This window comes from Cyanistes caeruleus, chromosome Z (assembly GCF_971803275.1).
Source record: "Cyanistes caeruleus chromosome Z, bCyaCae1.hap1.1, whole genome shotgun sequence".
In the NCBI taxonomy this organism is placed as follows: domain Eukaryota; kingdom Metazoa; phylum Chordata; class Aves; order Passeriformes; family Paridae; genus Cyanistes; species Cyanistes caeruleus.
In genome coordinates, this window is record NC_141732.1 from 75,463,582 (window position 1) to 75,482,504 (window position 18,923).

General features: G+C 38.6%; 1 protein-coding gene across 2 annotated transcripts; it reads left to right on the forward strand.

The window, feature by feature from the left end:
- Window positions 1–11: 11 nt before the first annotated feature.
- On the forward strand, window positions 12–18,269 carry LOC147648600 (uncharacterized). Of its 2 annotated transcripts, XM_086868281.1 has the most exons (4): window positions 44–191; window positions 349–445; window positions 614–1,556; window positions 2,059–4,588. In XM_086868281.1, the coding sequence occupies exons 2-4, from the start codon at window positions 430–432 to the stop codon at window positions 2,153–2,155; spliced, it is 1,056 nt and encodes a 351-aa protein (XP_086724407.1). In that variant the 5' UTR covers window positions 44–191; window positions 349–429; the 3' UTR covers window positions 2,156–4,588. The 2 variants fall into 2 exon arrangements, 1 of the variants encoding a protein (XP_086724407.1); XR_015280628.1 differs by lacking the exons at window positions 349–445; window positions 614–1,556; window positions 2,059–4,588 and adding an exon at window positions 15,319–18,269 and having other exon boundaries at window positions 12–191.
- Window positions 18,270–18,923: the final 654 nt, after the last annotated feature.

Genomic DNA, 18,923 nt, shown 5'->3' on the forward strand with positions numbered 1-18,923 from the left:
AAGTAAGAGAGCACAGCTGAAGATTTGAGGTGTGGTAGATCTCTGGGTGTTTTTCCCTGTGAGGAATCATCCATTTCTGTAGAATGGTCCCTTATATATTTTGAAAAGCATAGCTGGTCCAAGTTCTCTTCAAGGAAGAATGTGAAAAAGTTTTTTTTTCCTCAATGACTTACTGGTTTATTCCCATTATGGTAAGTGCAAAATTTCAGTAATTCCCAACTTCTACTTCTGTCTTATCACTGTTGTAGAAAAATACCATGTGTCCATTTATAAAAAAAAAAAAAAAGTGTTTCTTGCTGCTGCCATTGCAAGAATAACTAGTATCATTCTAAAATTTGATTTAAATAGATTTCATTTCTGGTGTGGATAGCAAACATGAGCATTATTTTGTGAAACAAAAGATAGATTACAGTTTTGTTGAAAATTGAGATGAAAGAGAAGGGAAGTGCGGGGGGAAGTGGGGGAGGAAGGGAGGAAGGGAGGAAGGGAGGAAGGGAGGAAGGGAGGAAGGAAGTGGCGGAAGGAAGGAAGTGGCGGAAGGAAGTGGCGGAAGGAAGTGGCGGAAGGAAGTGGCGGAAGGAAGTGGCGGAAGGAAGTGGCGGAAGGAAGGAAGGAAGTGGCGGAAGGAAGTGGCGGAAGGAAGTGGCGGAAGGAAGTGGCGGAAGGAAGTGGCGGAAGGAAGTGGCGGAAGGAAGGACGGAAGGAAGGAAGGAAGGAAGGAAGGAAGGAAGGAAGGAAGGAAGGAAGGAAGGAAGGAAGGAAGGAAGGAAGGAAGGAAGGAAGGAAGGAAGGAAGGAAGGAAGGAAGGAAGGAAGGAAGGAAGGAAGGAAGGAAGGAAGGAAGGAAGGAAGGAAGGAAGGAAGGAAGGAAGTGGCGGAAGGAAGGAAGGAAGTGGCGGAAGGAAGGAAGTGGCGGAAGGAAGGAAGGAAGTGGCGGAAGGAAGGAAGGAAGTGGCGGAAGGAAGGAAGGAAGTGGCGGAAGGAAGGAAGTGGCGGAAGGAAGGAAGGAAGGAAGTGGCGGAAGGAAGGAAGGAAGGAAGTGGCGGAAGGAAGGAAGTGGCGGAAGGAAGGAAGGAAGGAAGGAAGGAAGGAAGGAAGGAAGGAAGGAAGGAAGGAAGTGGCGGAAGGAAGGAAGGAAGTGGCGGAAGGAAGGAAGGAAGTGGCGGAAGGAAGGAAGGAAGTGGCGGAAGGAAGGAAGGAAGTGGCGGAAGGAAGGAAGGAAGTGGCGGAAGGAAGGAAGGAAGTGGCGGAAGGAAGGAAGGAAGTGGCGGAAGGAAGGAAGTGGCGGAAGGAAGGAAGGAAGGAAGGAAGGAAGGAAGGAAGGAAGGAAGGAAGGAAGGAAGGAAGGAAGGAAGGAAGGAAGGAAGGAAGGAAGGAAGGAAGGAAGGAAGGAAGGAAGGAAGGAAGGAAGGAAGGAAGGAAGGAAGGAAGGAAGGAAGGAAGGAAGGAAGGAAGTGGCGGAAGGAAGTGGCGGAAGGAAGTGGCGGAAGGAAGGAAGGAAGGAAGTGGCGGAAGTGGCGGAAGGAAGTGGCGGAAGGAAGTGGCGGAAGGAAGGAAGTGGCGGAAGGAAGTGGCGGAAGGAAGGAAGTGGCGGAAGGAAGGAAGTGGCGGAAGGAAGTGGCGGAAGGAAGTGGCGGAAGGAAGGAAGTGGCGGAAGGAAGTGGCGGAAGGAAGGAAGTGGCGGAAGGAAGGAAGGGGCGGAAGGAAGGAAGGAAGGAAGGAAGGAAGGAAGGAAGGAAGGAAGGAAGGAAGGAAGGAAGGAAGGAAGGAAGGAAGGAAGGAAGGAAGGAAGGAAGGAAGGAAGGAAGGAAGGAAGGAAGGAAGGAAGGAAGGAAGGAAGGAAGTGGCGGAAGGAAGGAAGGAAGTGGCGGAAGGAAGGAAGGAAGTGGCGGAAGGAAGGAAGTGGCGGAAGGAAGGAAGTGGCGGAAGGAAGGAAGGAAGGAAGGAAGTGGCGGAAGGAAGGAAGGAAGTGGCGGAAGGAAGGAAGGAAGGAAGGAAGGAAGGAAGGAAGGAAGGAAGGAAGGAAGGAAGGAAGGAAGGAAGGAAGGAAGGAAGGAAGGAAGGAAGGAAGGAAGGAAGGAAGGAAGGAAGGAAGGAAGGAAGGAAGGAAGGAAGGAAGGAAGGAAGGAAGGAAGGAAGTTCATGTCCTTATGTAACCTTACAAAAGCCAATCTTTTTCCACAAGATAGATACAAAACGTCCAGCCAATGCCCCTAATTCCCTCTAAGTATACCAGCACTCCACAGACAGAACCCCCAAATCTAGTTTCAATAAACCCTTTATGATGGCCAGTATATTGAGGATAAAAGCCCAAGTTTACTAACAAGCAAGTACCTCTATTCCAATTTAAAATATTTCAACTGAGAGTGTTCTAGCCATGATCTTAACATGCAAGGCACACACAAAGTTGACAAAGTAAATTATTGAAGACAATGTCCCACTGTAATTAAAACAGTGTAAAGGCAGAACGCAGAAAGTCTCCCACCCACCATTCACCCTTCCCATCCTAATGCAAGTAGAAATACATGCTTTGTAGACCACAAATACCCAGGCTGATTAATTACATGGCTATGCAATATTACTCATGCATTCCTCCTGAAATGTCAAAAGGATTAGGAGTGCCACATCTTTCCTCCCCAACTCTAATCTAAAGGAGCCCTGCTGAAATGAAAACAGTGCAATTACTTTCGTACACTGTCAATTTTACAATAGGGGGAAAAAAGAGCTTTACTAACAGCAAATAATTATACCACCACTTAATGATTGATTTAACATAGAAAACCCATCTAATTCCTTTTGTCATTACAATCTACAGTACTAACACTCTAACAATGCTTCCTTAGTAGTTTGGCATTACATTAGCATTAAGAATAATGCTAATATAAAACCTAGCTTAACTTTTTATATTGTTAATCTGCATCAGTGCACCATACTCCTGGTGTATTATGAGGCCTATTAGTGTAGCAAACATTTGGAGCAATACAATCCAGTCTAGCAGCATCATTTCAAGAAAGGGACTCATGCAGAATTCTGTGCATTTGAAAAATTAGCCTCCTACATGACAATCAGACTAAGGGGTGATCAACTTTCCTTTTCGCTGCAAACAGTGGCCGATGAACTAAGTTATACTGCATAACACAATTCTATGCTTTCAAGCCCTAGATACCTCCAAACTGATCTCATTCAGATGATTGCTGCCCCATCTTAAAGCTTCGAGATGGAGATGGACTTATTTCTGATATTATTTATAGGATCAGGACTGCATTGGGATGGGAAAGTCTTTTATAATTATATGAGAGCCTCATTTCATGCTAGAGGAGTTTGGAAGAATTGTTTATTTCTATTTAAATACACAGCACTTACGTAATTGCTGGATGAATTCAGTAATAAGCAGAATAATTGCTGGTTGAATTCAGTAAAAAGCAGTACTAGTCTTGTAGATCTAACTATACATAAAAATAAAATAGAGGTCTGGTATGAGCAAAGAAAGGAAAAGTAGCATTCTTGCCTTAATATTGTAGATTTCATTGTATTTCAAGTGCTCTATTAATTCTGTAGGCAGAAAACTTTTCAGAACTTCTGAATTGCTTCTGAACAAAAAATAAATCTGAAAAGGTCAAGGATGTTTTATAACATTCAGGTCTGGGCCAGAAGAGGTTAATTTCTGAATGTCTTTTAAAATAAGGACATATTCGATATCTGGTTTAACAGAAAGTACAGGTAGAATTGGTCATGTATTTATCTGATATCAAAATTCAGGAAACTTGATTGTCTTGCCCATTCACATATTTGATGTAGTGTCAGTGAGGGTTTTAGCTTTCCATTCACCTCTAATAAGAATGAAATGAACATAACAAGCATTGCAATAGGGTGAAAGAACTGCAGTATGAAATTGTACCCTTGAATGTCCCATCAGAGAGGGCTGTAAATTCTGTACTTTCCATTTCTCGGTCAGAAAACACGTGGACTAAGAATGAAAGTGTGAAATCATTAGAGTTTATATCTCATCCTGTCTGTAAGCTTTGGCCTATTTCTTTAGAAGTGTCACTACTTCCTGTTTAACATATCGACCTGCCTATTTGGCATTTGACAGCAGTATTGAATTTTTGCTGAATTTTATGCTTCAGGAAGGACATAAAGTAACAGGTTTTCCCCTGGGCTCCCCCCTCCACAGCCTCAAATTTACTATGAACTTCAGAAACACTTTGTAATCTTATGTAAATATGTTATTTCTTCTTTTCTGTTGGAAGCAGACTTCTTTTCCAGGAGGGGCAATGAGGCAGTGGAGGGGTGGTAAGGGTTCCCTTGACTCTAGAGAAGTCGCTTCAAAACAGTACAAAGCAGAAGTAAATTAATGCCCCTTTTACCTTTTCTCCCAACATTTTATTGGCTAGTTTGGTTGGATCCCAGCACATGAAGTTGTCTTAGATGATCTCTCTATATACTCTCCTATCTTTTTCCTCTTTCATACTTTCACAAAGCCCATGGCTGGAATTGCCAATTTGTTGGCAAAGAGTCTGAAAAGTAATTATTGCAACACTGAAAAAAAAAAATAAATCTGTGGTTTTTGTTTCTGTTTTGTTGTGTTTTTTTGTTGTTTTTTTTTTTCCCAATTCAAAACCAAACTTTGGAAAACCTTTTGTTTCCAGTAGAGAGTTATAGATGAAATTCAGATGTTCCCCCCAAAAGAGTATCATGACACTTATCATTAAAATGATGAAATACTGTGGAATTTGCAGTGGTCATGTCACCATCTGAATACTGCATAGAGGCTAATAGGAAAACATAGACATAGTGGATTCTGCAAAGTCACCAAACCAAGGGAAAAATTAGTTAACAAGGAAATCTGAGGCAAAAAAACCTCAAAAAACTGACTTGTAATTATACTAAAATTCAGGTGTGCAGAGTTTTGCTTCTGTAGCACAGACTCTCAGCATCTTCTCCTCACTTGTGTCTGAGAACCAGAGTGAGGCATGAGGGTCTGGTGGGTTCTTTGAAAGATGGCCAGGATGAGAAGACTTGGACAGGTGAAGAGAGAGTGTGTGTGTGTGTGTGTGTGTGTGTTTTGAAGGGATATAGAAATATCTTTAATATACCTATGGATAACTTGGGGGAAAAAAAAAAAAAAAAGTGCTAGGTGCTGAAATGGACCATAATTCTGATTCTCCTCACTGGCTGCATGACAGAGAAGGTTGTTGAGAGAAGATGTGTCTTAAAGGCTTCTTCAGAGTCTCAAAAGACCATTGTTTATAGGCTACAGATCCAATTCTTCCCCCTCCTCCTTCCCTGATCCGCAGCTTTTAGACATAGTAATTCTAGGTTCCACTTCACAGGAGACAATTAGATTTACCAATATTTAATTTTAAAGCACAGAGTGTTCATGACTGCAATAACTTCAGTGAAGGGACGGGGACACCCAGAGCTCATAATTCAACTAGAATTTAGCATTCTAAAACTTCTCTGTTGCTGAACCCATTCTTTCTAACCTTTCATTTTTCCTCTTTGTCACTTTGCTCTGCCAGCATTCAGCATTACTATTTTTCTCAATTACTCTCAAACTTTCATCCACCATACTATGAATCCCTTTAAACCTTCTTTCCTTTTTTTATTTTCTTATATAACAGGTATGAAAAAAACTTATGTTTTCCTATTTTGTTCTTTCTTTCCTTTACCTTTCTTTTTTTTTTAATTTTTTTTTTCTTTATTGCATAGATTTATCAGAGAGGAAAAAGAGTGATGAAGTTCTTTACTAGTGAGTAGGAATAACTGAAAACACCATGATTACAACAGAAGGGATGAGGTTCAACATCTAATTAGTTACTTAGCTCAGACACAGGCAATATTAATACTTTACACAAAGGAAATCCCACTCCACAAAACTGTTTATCTGTCTTTTAAGGAATAAGTCCACTTATTTCACTTTCACTCATTTCTGCCAGACTTGATGACACATTTTGGTTTTAGTCTGTTAAGACTCCTTTAGCCATCTCTAAAGTGATATTTTCAATATCAAGGTCTTATCAGAAATTATTATTTTGCTTTTGGCCAAAACAGACTTCCTAAAGCTATGGAGAAAATCTGAATTACATCATGGCCTAGTGTGTCAGTAATATTTTATTTTAAACTGTACTTGTGGACATTTCTGGAGTCTCTTTATCAGAACAAAAGAAATATGAACTATCCTTCTGTGACTTAATTTTTCCTCTTGAATGTTCTGTTAGATAAGGAGTCAAGACTGAAGTGCACTGATCCACGGAAGTGGACATGAATATGATTAAATGGGATTTAGGGATCAAAGAAGCTTATAATAAAAGCTTAACATATAGGACAGCAGGAGAAGGTGGAAACCAAGCACGTATGTGGAGGGCAGAACACTGAAGATGTGTTTTCAAGGAGAAGTCTTAAGCACAGACAAGAGCAACTGGAAAATTATTTGGTCTCCCAGCACCTAGCACTTTGGTCTCCTAGCACTTCAGCTGAAAATTCTGGGCCAATTCTTAACTCTCTGGGTTTTTCAAGGCCATTTGAGGTGCTATTTAATAAAAGGTCTGATCCCATTTCACAATCTGAAGCCACCAAAGGGGATCATAGGCATTCCCTTCTTTCACACAGTGTTTCTCTGGGTAATATCAGATGTACTGTTTCTGACACTTTGATTAGCCAGGTAAATTTCTCATTTTGAAATTGTTATTAATGGTTGGATGACTTTGTACAGCATTGGTGTTCTGAACTTCCTTACTGAGTAGTTAAGTACACTTTACAGATGACACAAAGAGAATGGAAGGAATGGGGTGATAGAACGGGAATGTAAAGTAGAATAAAATAGTTTCTGAAACAGTGGGTGAGGCTCTCTCAGTCAGTATTACCAAAACACAGCTTTAAAAGTCAGGGAGTTGACTAGAGTCAACTCAAAGTCTGGTAGGCCAGTAAGAATCTGCCAAAACCTAAGAAAAACCATCTGGCTCTCACTCGGAATACAATTCTTGTGTAACTTACTGATTTCATTTCCACACAGATTTGAAAATGTGGACTACTTCCATCATTATTATCTGGTCCAGTAGGCCAGATAATCTTGATAAAATTCACCCTCTTTTAAGTCACATATTAATCAAATGAGAGCCTGCTCAGGTGACCCATATTAGCTTTATTAGACTAGTCCTTTCACAGACTTAAGTCAAGCATCAAGAACAGTATAATTCCTCACAAGGTCCAAGCCTATCCAAAGGGATGTCATGAAGTACAATGCAATGACTCCATTCATTTCCAAAATCTTTATGAACAGATTCACCAGGGAGCTAAAGACTGCTCCATAAAATGAACATATTCCTATGCCTTCCAGCATGGTCCCAGCTGTTCACAGTCTCTCCCGCTGACACCAGGACTTCATCAATCTTTGATCTCATCTCCAGCTGCATGTTTAAGGATCTCATCCTAGAGAACAAGCACAATGCTAAAACAGTTCCTCAACTACTGCTGTAAGAAGTGGTAAAGAAGGAAATATGTAAGAGTCTGCTTCAGCTGACACAGCCCAAGTTCCTCATTACAAAAAAGGTTTCAGATCACTAACTACTCCAAATTTTATTTAAACTCTGTCTTTAAGACACTATTTTTCATATGGAGGCTACCAATTTTCAGTAGAGTTAACATTATGTTTATACAATATAAACTAGGACTGCACAGGTCCATCCACACCAGTAAATTAAATGATCCCCAGGAGTGGCCCTTGTCATTGCAGCTGTTGTTTTAAATTCTGCTTAGGGAGGGATGCATGGGAAATGACAGATGACCTCAGGCAATGTCCTGCAAGGATGAATCCAACTCTTTACAAGTAGAGATTTGACTTTTCCAGTGTCCAGGCATATCCTTTAATTTACTGGTGTGAGCAGACAGAACAGAACTCACCAGGCTTACCAGTAAATGGGAGAAACAGCTATAATGACTAAATCATGTTCAATTTTCCCTCCAAAGGTACTTACTTTTCTCTGGTAGAGACTTTTAAATTAGGTCCATACAATGGGCAGTGTAATTAACCTTCTCTGCATAGTATTTTCCTAACAAAAATGGCAAAACCACTGGTAGTGAAACTGAAGAAGGGCTTGAGAAACCGATACTATCACAAAGCAATAAATAAGTGTCAATTTTAAAGATAAATATACAAAAAAAGAATGACTAGTTAAGGTCTGGAATGTTTTAAGTCTTACATAATGTTTATAAGGGCACTAATGAAAGGTGGAACAAACAGTAATTATTATTATTGTTATTGCTATTAATATTGAAAGTGGTAATAATATTAATAGTATTAATATTATTAGTAGTATTATTCAGTAACACCAGAGTTCTACCACATCCTCAAGAAAGGCTATCAAAAGTTTGAATAAGCTTTGATGAAAATTACTCATAATTCTCTGACAAAGTTGATGCAGTGATGTGTTACTAAAGCTGAATGATTTTTCTCAGGTTTTTTTAAAGCTCATTAGTAATTAATTTTTTCTTCTTTAAAGAAGATGAGGTCTTCTTTGCATAAAAATGAACCATGGGCAATTTCTAACAGAATGAATAAGTCTTTTTCTTAGCATGCTTCAATAAATAGCCTGGGCTAAGATATTGAAAAGAGACTTGATTGAAAGGGCATTTCAGTGGCTGTGGTTAGTTAATTTCTCATGTGATTTTAGGTTAATTATTTGTTGGGGAGGAAGAGAATTTCATTCATTTTCTTAGGTAAAATTAGGGGCCAAAAAATGGCACTGGGGCCAATAAAGTCTAATGTTTAACCTCAGGGATAACCAGGACAGCAGTTAGGTTGTAGGCTCTGGTACTTATGTATTATGTTTTGGCAAGCTCATTAGCCACACAAAAAGTTTGCCTGAGATATTAGAGGAGTAAAAGGAAAAGTCTGGAAGCAGGATAATACATGAACTTCTCTCATGCCTCAAATGAGGATATTTCATGTGCAGATACCTGCGGGGCAGTTCTTAACAAATTAAATGACAACAGCTGCCATTTTCAGTTGTCCTATTTAGTCAAAGAAATACATTAACATATATATATATATATAAAAATATATGATGTCAGCTTTCAACAGATTGTCAAAAACATGAAAGAGTAAGGAAGTTCTCTGTCAAGAATGTATCAGTGCTTGGAATAAAAAAGAAACAAAAAAAAACCCCAAAATACAGAATTTGTGACAGTTTTGTTAGTCCAACATAGAAAAGCTGGGATAGCCACACCAAAATATTTCTATCCCAAAACATGAACTTTTTACTTATATCCCTTCTTACTCCAACAACTTTCCTACTAGTCAAGAGCACCTAAAGGACTTGATGGACTAAATGTGTCCTGATATTCAGGAAGATGTGGTGATATTGACAAATGCTCACTGCAGTCCAGAATGAGGGAGAACCACCCAACTCATTTTCATCTATGACCTACTGGTATAGTAAGCATTAATTTGAATGAAGGTCTTGGAAATGCAGGAGCTTGCTCATTACTTTCTGTTCTCTGTCACATCTATTCTGTGACCTACTGCCTCTGTTCCTCTGTTTTACTCTCAGACCAGCTGCTGTTAACCATTATATTTTTTTCCTTTACCGTTTTTTCACTCTAAGCTATAATAGGCAGTTATTCTGAATTCTGTATGATCTAAGGAGGTCTTGGGAAAGAGAGAGAGACACACACACGTATGTGTGTAGTGTTGAGGGAGATTACAGAGAAGAAAATAAAGTAATATCTGCATTCCTTCGTAAGCCTTAAATTTGATTTGATGCAGAATTATCAAGCAAAGTTATCTGACCTGTGTTATGCAGGAGGAGTTACACAAGGTCCCATTTGGACTTAAGATCTATGAATCTATAACAGCAATAGAAAGTACATGTAAGGTGACCTTCTCAGATTCACAGTAAGCTTCAGTCAAGAATGTCTTATCTGACTATCCATGCAACAAAAAAGGGTTATAACCAACAATCTCAAAAATACTTTAGTATATTTCAAAGGCAAACACGGTCATTTGCAATGGTTCATCCATTTTCAGGAAGCATTTGAGTTTTTCAGTTTGTTTTTTTCTGTTGGGATTTTGTTGTTGGTTTGTTTTTTTTTTTTTCTTTGGTTTTTGTGGTTTTTTTTGTTTTTTTTTTTTTTTTTTTGTACTGCATATTGGGTTAACAGGGATAATTTTTAAAATCTGCTGGGAATGATAATATTTAGTTCCTAGGTAAGGGGTCTTGTCAAGAAGTGTCCAGAAAAGCATCTGCTTTTTCTGTGCCCAGGGAACACCAGTACATAAGGAGACAATTGCTTAGACACCATTCCCTTCCCTTTTCTCTCTTGATTAGTGGTAGCTGTAATTTATTTGGAAGAGCACAAGTAATGGCTAGACCGAGCAATGTGTCCTTCAGATGTAACCTTAGTAGATACTTAATTCTTACCATTTGTTGACCAAAGCAGAGTGGGTCAAATGCCCTTTTCTGGTCTGTGATGGCAGAAAAAAAGAGTGTGTAGAGTTCCAATAGTAAGAACCATGATGAATTGTGACAGAGCAGCCTGAGGTCTCTGGATGAAAGAGGAAAGGGTTTCTGGAGGCAGCATGAGGAAGAACTACACTGCAGGGAGGCAGAAGGAGAAGAATTATGTCTTTTATTTCCTAACTCCAGAACATGAAGTGTAGGTGAGAGAACAAGACGTAGGGAGACCCCATCCACTGTGGGATTTTTTTTCCCCTTCCCCATGGACAGTGTCTCTGAGGCAGATAAGTCTCCAGGACTGACTGTACTTTCCACGCACAGTCATATCTCTCTATAGTGGTGCTATTTTAATTTCCAGTCCCACTCTATCTCCATTTCCACCCCCGTTTCCTGTTAATACATGACAGTGCAGTGCTTCTCATGACAAGAAGAGTAAATGAAGGGCAGACCTGGAAACTTCAAGTCCCTTTTCTCATGTTCTCCCTGCCAACATACAGTGATAATGCTGTCTCTATCATCTGTCCTCGAGCAGTAGGATATATGTGTTTGCAGAAGGCAATGAGCTAGGGTTAGGCACCTCATTCAGATAAGATATCCCATGTATCTTCATCAGGAGGTGTGCAGAAGAAGCTCTACAGCTGACCAAAGATTTCAGATGGAACTCAAAGAAACAATTACACTTTAATCCATATTTTTCCCTAGAATTCCTGTTCCACACATGTACTACTTTGGTTCAAGGTCTCAGTGAACAATGAGGCATCTAGCTCTGCTGTCTTAAAAAAAACCCAATCAATCAATACAAAACTCAAAAAGCCAACAGCCAACCAAAACAAAACCAAAAACCACACAACCAAAAGTGGAGACAGTTTATTTCATAGTCGAGTGTCGGGAAACAGTGAAAACATGAGTTAGTCCATCTCAACTGGCCAGGGACCAGAGTTAACTTCCTATAATAGGTCACTAGGTCAATAAAAGAATATTCTTTACCTCCATCTCTGTTTGTCTTGCTCAAGGCCATGAGCTTGGTGCCTTTATCAATCTGCCTTTCTCTCTTAGTTGTTTTGCTTGCAGTTAAAGTTGCCTATTCTGTTTTTCAACATAAAAGACAGTTCCTGGCATGAACAGGAAATTATGCTCTATAGTGGGATGATGTATTATAGGAATGTATTTTAGAATTCTGCAGCATAACACAGTATTCCTACTATACTTTTTATATCTTTAAATCTGAACTTTAGCCAGACTGTCAGTGACCCAAACACAACAGAAACAGAATGCATGATTATCCCACATTAGTACCCCTTAATCCTTCCCTTTTCTTTTTTTTCTTTTTTTTTTTTTTTTACCACTCTCAAGAAAGCCACTTAATAAGACACAACATCAATAAATAAGTTAGGGATCGTGTGGGGCTGGAAAACATAATTTGTAATCAAAAATATGTTTTATCCTGGGTACAGAAAAGGAGAAAGTATCAAGGGTCTCCTAAGACAGTCGACCTGGAATTCTGACACATCTGATGTCCTGGTAACATGTGAGGAATGCTCCAGATTGTGTGCAGGGTTATAGAGACAGCCTGACAGCCTGTTTCCTTCCATTGTTTCTCAAAAGGAAGAATTTATTGTCTTATCTCCTCAGGAAAGCTCTTAGTCTAGAAAGGACTCAAAACCAAACATAAGTGGGCTGATGATTTTGGAGCCAGATTCTTGATCCACACTTTCAAACATACATTCCTGATGCATAACTTATTCTGCAATCAGAAATGCTTTTCTAATTTTAACTAAGGAAATTCAAAGGTTACTTATTTCACCACTCCCACAGAAAACTGAATCCCAGCAAAAAACAGAATGGGGCCCGATCATACACTCACATATGACATGTTCTCAGTATCTTTTTTAATGGATTGTAATGACTGTGAAGTCTTTTTATTCTAATAATTAAATTAATTTATATGAAGAAGGAAAATCGAAATGTAGTAGAGGAATCAGGACGTGGAAATGGAATCTGTAATTCTGTACCAGGCTAAAAATAAGACCAACAAAAATGAAGCAGTTACTTCTTAGGTCAAAGGTTCCCTGAACCAGAATCCTCCACAGCAACATCCATTCTCCAAAAGAGAGCAGTAGAAGACATTTAGTGAGTAAGATGGACCAAAAAACTACTGAGTGTATTTTTTGCTGATCTACTACCCCAGCTCCTGGCAGTTCGTGATGCTGGCACTTTCTGAAGGGAAACTAACATCCTTTCCACAGCACTTAATAACCTCCCTTGGACCATTCCTTCTGGACTTTTCTACTGCCTTTCTTAATCCACTTGAATCCTCAGAAACATCCTGTGGTGATGAGAAACCCTGTTTAATTGTGCACTGCATGAAAATTACCTTCAAAGGTTCCAAACCTTTTTGTCCAAGCATCTCTTGGATGCACCCTGATTTTTGTGTTTTAAAGACTAATGACAGAGTGATTCTTTTCCCTTTCTCATCTTGTGCCCGACTGTACAGGCCTCTGTGAGACACCTGACACCATGACCGTTTTCTCAAGCTTCAGTGCTTGACTGATGAGTCCTTCCTCATCCAAAATACATCCTCAAACACAGATCATTATTTGCAACCTTCTACTTTTCTTTTCCTGCATCTGATCTGTTGCCTTTTTGGAAGATTTGAGAACTGCAAGGAATATTTAAAATAGGTCTGTACCTTATGCTCCTTCCAGGGCAGCTACTTTACATCTCTGTTAGCCCAGTTTCACACCGGAGCCCCTAAATAAATGAGAGTATACTAGTACAGAAATCTGGCATTTAAACACCCTCATTCTCATCTATGGGCCCAGAATACACTCATTATTCATTTGTGAGGGGATGTTTTGGCCCTGTGAGCAGTGGAACAAACCCTCAAGATAAGTAACATCTGAGGCAGCTGCTTGAGTGGATCCATCATTATCACTCGAATACGCTCTGTGGGTAAACAGAGGCCTTCAGTCCCTGGGGCTGCTAATCTGACACCTTTCATGGAGCACTAAAAGAATTCACTTAAAATTAAAAACAATGCACAGCTGTTTCAATGGATAAGTCATGCCATTTGCATGAGGATAATGGATAATCAATATACAATGGTGACACAAATTAAACGTGGATTAAATAGTCATTGTTCCACAGCTATGCTCTATGTGATTTTCCCAGATACCGTGTGATAGTCCTGTATTTTTTATTACTGCTTCGAGAAAAATGCATTTTCTTCTCTTGGAAGATGGTTTTTCTTTATCAGTCACACTGTTACAAAACAAACAAATGAAAGTGCTAATTTTCCCTGTTTATCTACCACATCAAAGTTCACTTTTTGAAGACTGATAGAGATTACAGAGGGGAACTATTTCTTTTTATTGCAGTCCTCAGATATTCTTGGTGCAAGAGATTCTGGGAATGGGCCAATAACGATAGGGCATGGTAAACTTAAATAATTCTGAAAGTTTTCTTGTTTCTGGTACATATTTTCTGTGGTTGATATGGAGATATAGACTCTTACCCTAAGAATAGGATATAAGGCAGACATCATAAGGATGAATCATTTCCTGGAGATGTCTGTCTCCCTCCAGTCAGTACTAAGCAGCCAAGGCAAACTGTTTAGTTTAGGAGTCCAAGTTTTTGGTGGCTACAGTACTGTGAGATGAATCTTACTCCTCTTTGTTTTTTAAGAGTTGTCTGGCAACATTCAGATTTAAAATATGCTATTCCTGTTTTCAGTTTACTCATACAATAATAATTAAATACAATAATAATTAAACATTTCAACATCATTCATGTATTTAAACCCACATTTATCCAACATTAGGACACAAAGTTATTTTTAATGTAGAAGTGTGACCTGAGTGATTTATGAGAATTTATGAGAACTTATTTCAGGAAGAAAGAGTAGACCCATGAAATCTTAAGCTTCGACCATTCTTCTCTTTAACATCTAGTTGGAATTTAGTCACAGAACCCCAATATCTGCCTTTGAGAGAATTATGTTGTGGTATCCAAAATTTGACCCAAGCCTCGGTGACAGAGAACATCTGAAAGAGGCAGAGGGAGGAAGTTATGCACTAGAACAAAGGTTGTATTTAGGCTCTGAATATAGCTCTTAATCATTTCAGATAAGTCGATCAAAACCCATAATTCATAACAAAAAGTAATAATGAACTTCTGTCTAACATACACTACTTAACTAACCTAAATTCAAATCACTGACCTAGAAGTATTAAACTCCCTTTCCTATTACTAATCAGATGGAAGAAACACCAACTGCTCATAGAAATGACTTTTTTTTTTTTTTTTTTTTTAATTTCATTTGTTTCCCCAAGATAAATTAGGTTCTTTTCATTCTGTGTGATATTTTTTCACAGGCAGACCTGATGCCAAAAATCCCACTACTTCGTTTTGTCAAAACGTTTGTGAAGAGACAGAAAGGTGGAGAGTGCTAAAAATCAGAACTATTTTAGTCAGAGTTATAATCGTAAGAAATTTTCATCCATGTAATAAAATCCTTTATATTGGAAAAGAAAATACTGGAATATCCCATTATGCAGAACCATGTCATTTCCTTTCAAAACTGAGTATTTCTGAGGAAGGAAAAGTAAAGAATGTAATTTTTTTCTTTTTTTAAATTCTTTTTTATGGTAGAACTTTTAGCTTACTGCATGTTCTTCATCCAGGTTGAAAAACGTTCTGCTCATCCTTGCTACACATGAGTACTTAAACATCAGCATTTTCAATAAAAGGGCAGCCAGAGACTGAGACAGACCTCAGACAGACTTGACAGTAGATTTTAGAAGCTGTTTTGTTTTGTATTAAAACTGCTTTCTTTATTTTTATTTTTTTTTTTGTGGTGTCAGTAGCGAAATTTGCGCTGGCCTCATGGAGAGCAGAGGAAGACCTGCATTGCATACTTCCAGACAGCTCACCTCACGTCCTGAAAATCTGCCCTTGCCTGGCTCTCCTGTTTGCCTGTTTGATCTGTGCAGTAATGGGAATGCTGCTGCACTGCTGCCAGCCATCTGAGATGCTCGCCATTCCCAAAGAATTTTGCTCTCAAGCTGGCTGCAGACTGACGTTGCCTTTTTGTAATATATTTATCTGGGTGTTTGCTGGCAGGGATGCAGAGAAATGGCAGTTATATAAGTGAGAAAACCTGTTTTAAAAGTGAAAATAATGTCGACAATCTGGAAGATTTAAATGAGTCAGACATTAGGATACACATTTAAACCCAAACCTGACATTTGAATCCAGCAAAAACTTGCACATGCATTTAATCCTTTGGAAATCAGTGAAGAAATAAATGTTCATGTGACTTAAACTTTTCACAGGTGTGAGACTGTGCAGGACTGCTCCCTCAAGTAGGAATATTAAAATCTCTAAAAGGGAAGCAGTAAGTGGAGGTTCTTAGTGAGGGTCACCTCCTAATAGCTGCAAAACCAATTGAATGAAGCAAAAGTCATAGCTCATACCATCAGCTAAGAAAAACTACATTGTAATAAATTATTAGTGGCCAAATAGCCAGAATTAATGCCAAACATCAGTTAGAACTTCAGAGTAAAAATCAATGCCCATCTATTATTATATAGTTTAATATAAACAAAACCAAAACAAAACCAACCAGCCAAACAAGCAACCAGCAAAAACCCCCAGAATTAAAATTTTATTTATTTTTAATGTTGTCTGGCTGCAGCAACAGATAATTAGAAATATTTAATGCAGGAAAATATCTGCAAGTTAAAAATTTTTAAAGCTTAAATCTTAGCATTTGGCAGTACAGAAATGATATGTTAGGCGTTTTGCACTCTCTCTCAGTATGATAGCAACTAAAGTGGCTTAAAATTGGATTCATTTATAAAGCTGGACACCATTAATATCACCCCCTGCATGACAGTAATTCGTTTCACTCTGGTTTGTCTGCACAGCGGTAGGGGCTCTGGTCCTTGTATTCAGATCACAGTCCTAATTAAGTATTCATTATAGAACACATATTTTTTCATTTTAGAAAGAATATCAAACATTCATGCCTGGTATTAAACTTGTTTACCATTGGACTATTGTTTTATTAATAAACACTGCCATACATGTCAGTGCTAACTTCAGGGTCAAAAAGAGAGATGAGTTGAAACTCAACATTACATATAAATTTCTTGGGACCTTTTGGGAAAAAGCTGCAACTTTTACATCAGTTTCAGCCCCTGTGATTTCAGGGGGAGTGATAAAACTTTTTGAGTTCCTTTACTCCACTTCCTCTTTGTGCACCCAGAATCTCATGAAGAAAAGCAGATCAGATATTTCTGGTGTCAAATAAAAGTCAGTGGCAGATATTTAGGTTTAGTTTGATTTTATTGTTGAGCTCAAAAACACGAAGGTACATCTATAATGCAGTTGGTAATTCTCCAAAAATCAAACAGTCTGAGGAAAATATTTTGATTTTGAGTCAGAAGAATAATAATTTCTGAGAACTATAGAATAAGCAATGGAAACCCATCCTGCTCAAGTCAGATTGCACCTACAGAGTCACAGGTGACATCAATCTGTTCAAACTGCTTCCAGCACACCTGGAGGGCTTATCTTTCTTATGGCCTTATTTTACAAGTACACCTGAATTGTGAGTCTGCTCCTTGAAAAGGTACACAGTCTTGCTGGACAAAAACTTTCCTAAAGTAGAAGAGAGAAGCCGATTACAACTAATATTACCTGACCATGGAAATGTACAAAGTGTATTCATAGTTCTCTGCTGAGGGAGGATCCAGATACTGCTGTATAAATACAGACTTAAAATGTGACTAAAGTGCAATTAAATGTCTGAGACATTGTGAAAAGGGGTACTCTTAGATGCCAGAATCCAGAACCTTACTTCCTTATTCTACTTTAGCTAAATTCCTTGTGAATTTGCCTCCAGGAGGCAAGAGGCGGTGGTCTCATGTTTCACTCATTCTGTTGACCTGTCAGTTCTGAATGGACTGGAACCTATCAAGGTTAACATATATTTTCAGTGTTGTGTCACCACTTCCTGCATTTGTGGTCCAAAAATAGCTTTAAAATACAATATAGACGGCAAATAACTGCACAGCAATTGCTGGATTTCAGGTATGTTAAAGAACGAGTAGACTAATCCCAGTATTTTCATGTTCATCATTTCCACATATAGGCACTCCCAAAAATCTGACAGGATAAATGTGAAGTAGTTTTTTATAGAGAAAGAATAATCAGGAATAATGGAATAAATTCATAATCTGAACAAAAATTCTTCTACTTGGCAGCTTTCTTTTCAAATAGAAAAACATATATTTGTGCTCTTCAGAGAAAACAAAAATGTCAAAAATCCCCCTCAAAAATCCCCAATCAACAAGCCAAAACCCAACCAAACTCAAACCAAGCAAAAACCACAAAACAAAACATAAAAATACCCCATCCAAAACAAAAAACACCCCTCCAAAAAACTGTAAAACCAAGACAACTTTGAAGTCTTTGGGAGTTGTTTGGGATCTTTTTCCTGCACCTAAAAGAAGGTAATAAGAAGAGAAAATAGAAGCTTTATAGGATGATACAAACAAGTATTAAGTGTTGGTTTTTTTTCTGAGACAACAATGCTGAGAGTCCTAGAAGTCTGACTGTGGAAGTATTTTGAGATCTTCTGCTTGAATTATTTAAATACTATTTGGACAATTAGCAAAAAACAAGAGAGAAGAGAGAAAATATAATGTACAGTTTTCTCTGGAAGAAGTTGTGTTTTGCCGAAAAAGTAATTAAAGAAATATTTTTGGATGAAAGTATAATCTAAAGATAAAATACTACTTTGAAATGTTCCACTAGGTTGAAAGTTCCATTTACCACCTAGGAGGCAATTTTGATGACTGAACTGTTTTCATGAGTGCTCCACAACAGACTTCAGCTAAAAAGAAACACATTAGCAGAGACCTACCCTTTGTATTGTTCAAACTAACATAGTCCACCGTGAATTAAACAGGCTGGGGAGCACACATGAGCAGCCTCATCAGGCAGAGGGACATTAATTAGTGTCTAGTGGTCAGAAAACGAGGAATTAGCCTCTTCATCTGGATCATAGGTGTCCACACCGAAACTGCAGTCAGACTCTGTGGGAGACACTTATTTTGATGATATCCATCGTGTAGGAACCTCTAACTCGGCTATCACAGCATCCCTTCATCATCATGAGGATTCCTTCTACCCTGAAATATATATATATAAAGCAGACTGCAAACTGCTTCATGACAGCTCCTGCCATTGTCTGAGGAGTAAAAGGGAGTCCAAGCTGGTGTGTTCAAAGGAAGATGGTGCTGTAATACAGTTAGGTGAGATAAACCCAATAGGATGTTTTTCAGTTCCATGGAGTGACAACAAGAAAGCACATACACATCTTGCAACCTCTTAATGTAACTCAAAGACTGGGCTCAGCAGTAGGTTAACTTTCTTACAGCCAGAAAGACAAATTGGTAGT

What these genes read in the sequence shown, in the direction of transcription:
- LOC147648600 (XM_086868281.1), top strand. An exon ending in GAAGTGGCGGAAGGAAGGAA is followed by an intron (nt 1,557 to 2,058) that starts GTGGCGGAAGGA and finishes GAAGGAAGGAAG; the next exon opens with GAAGGAAGGAAGGAAGGAAG.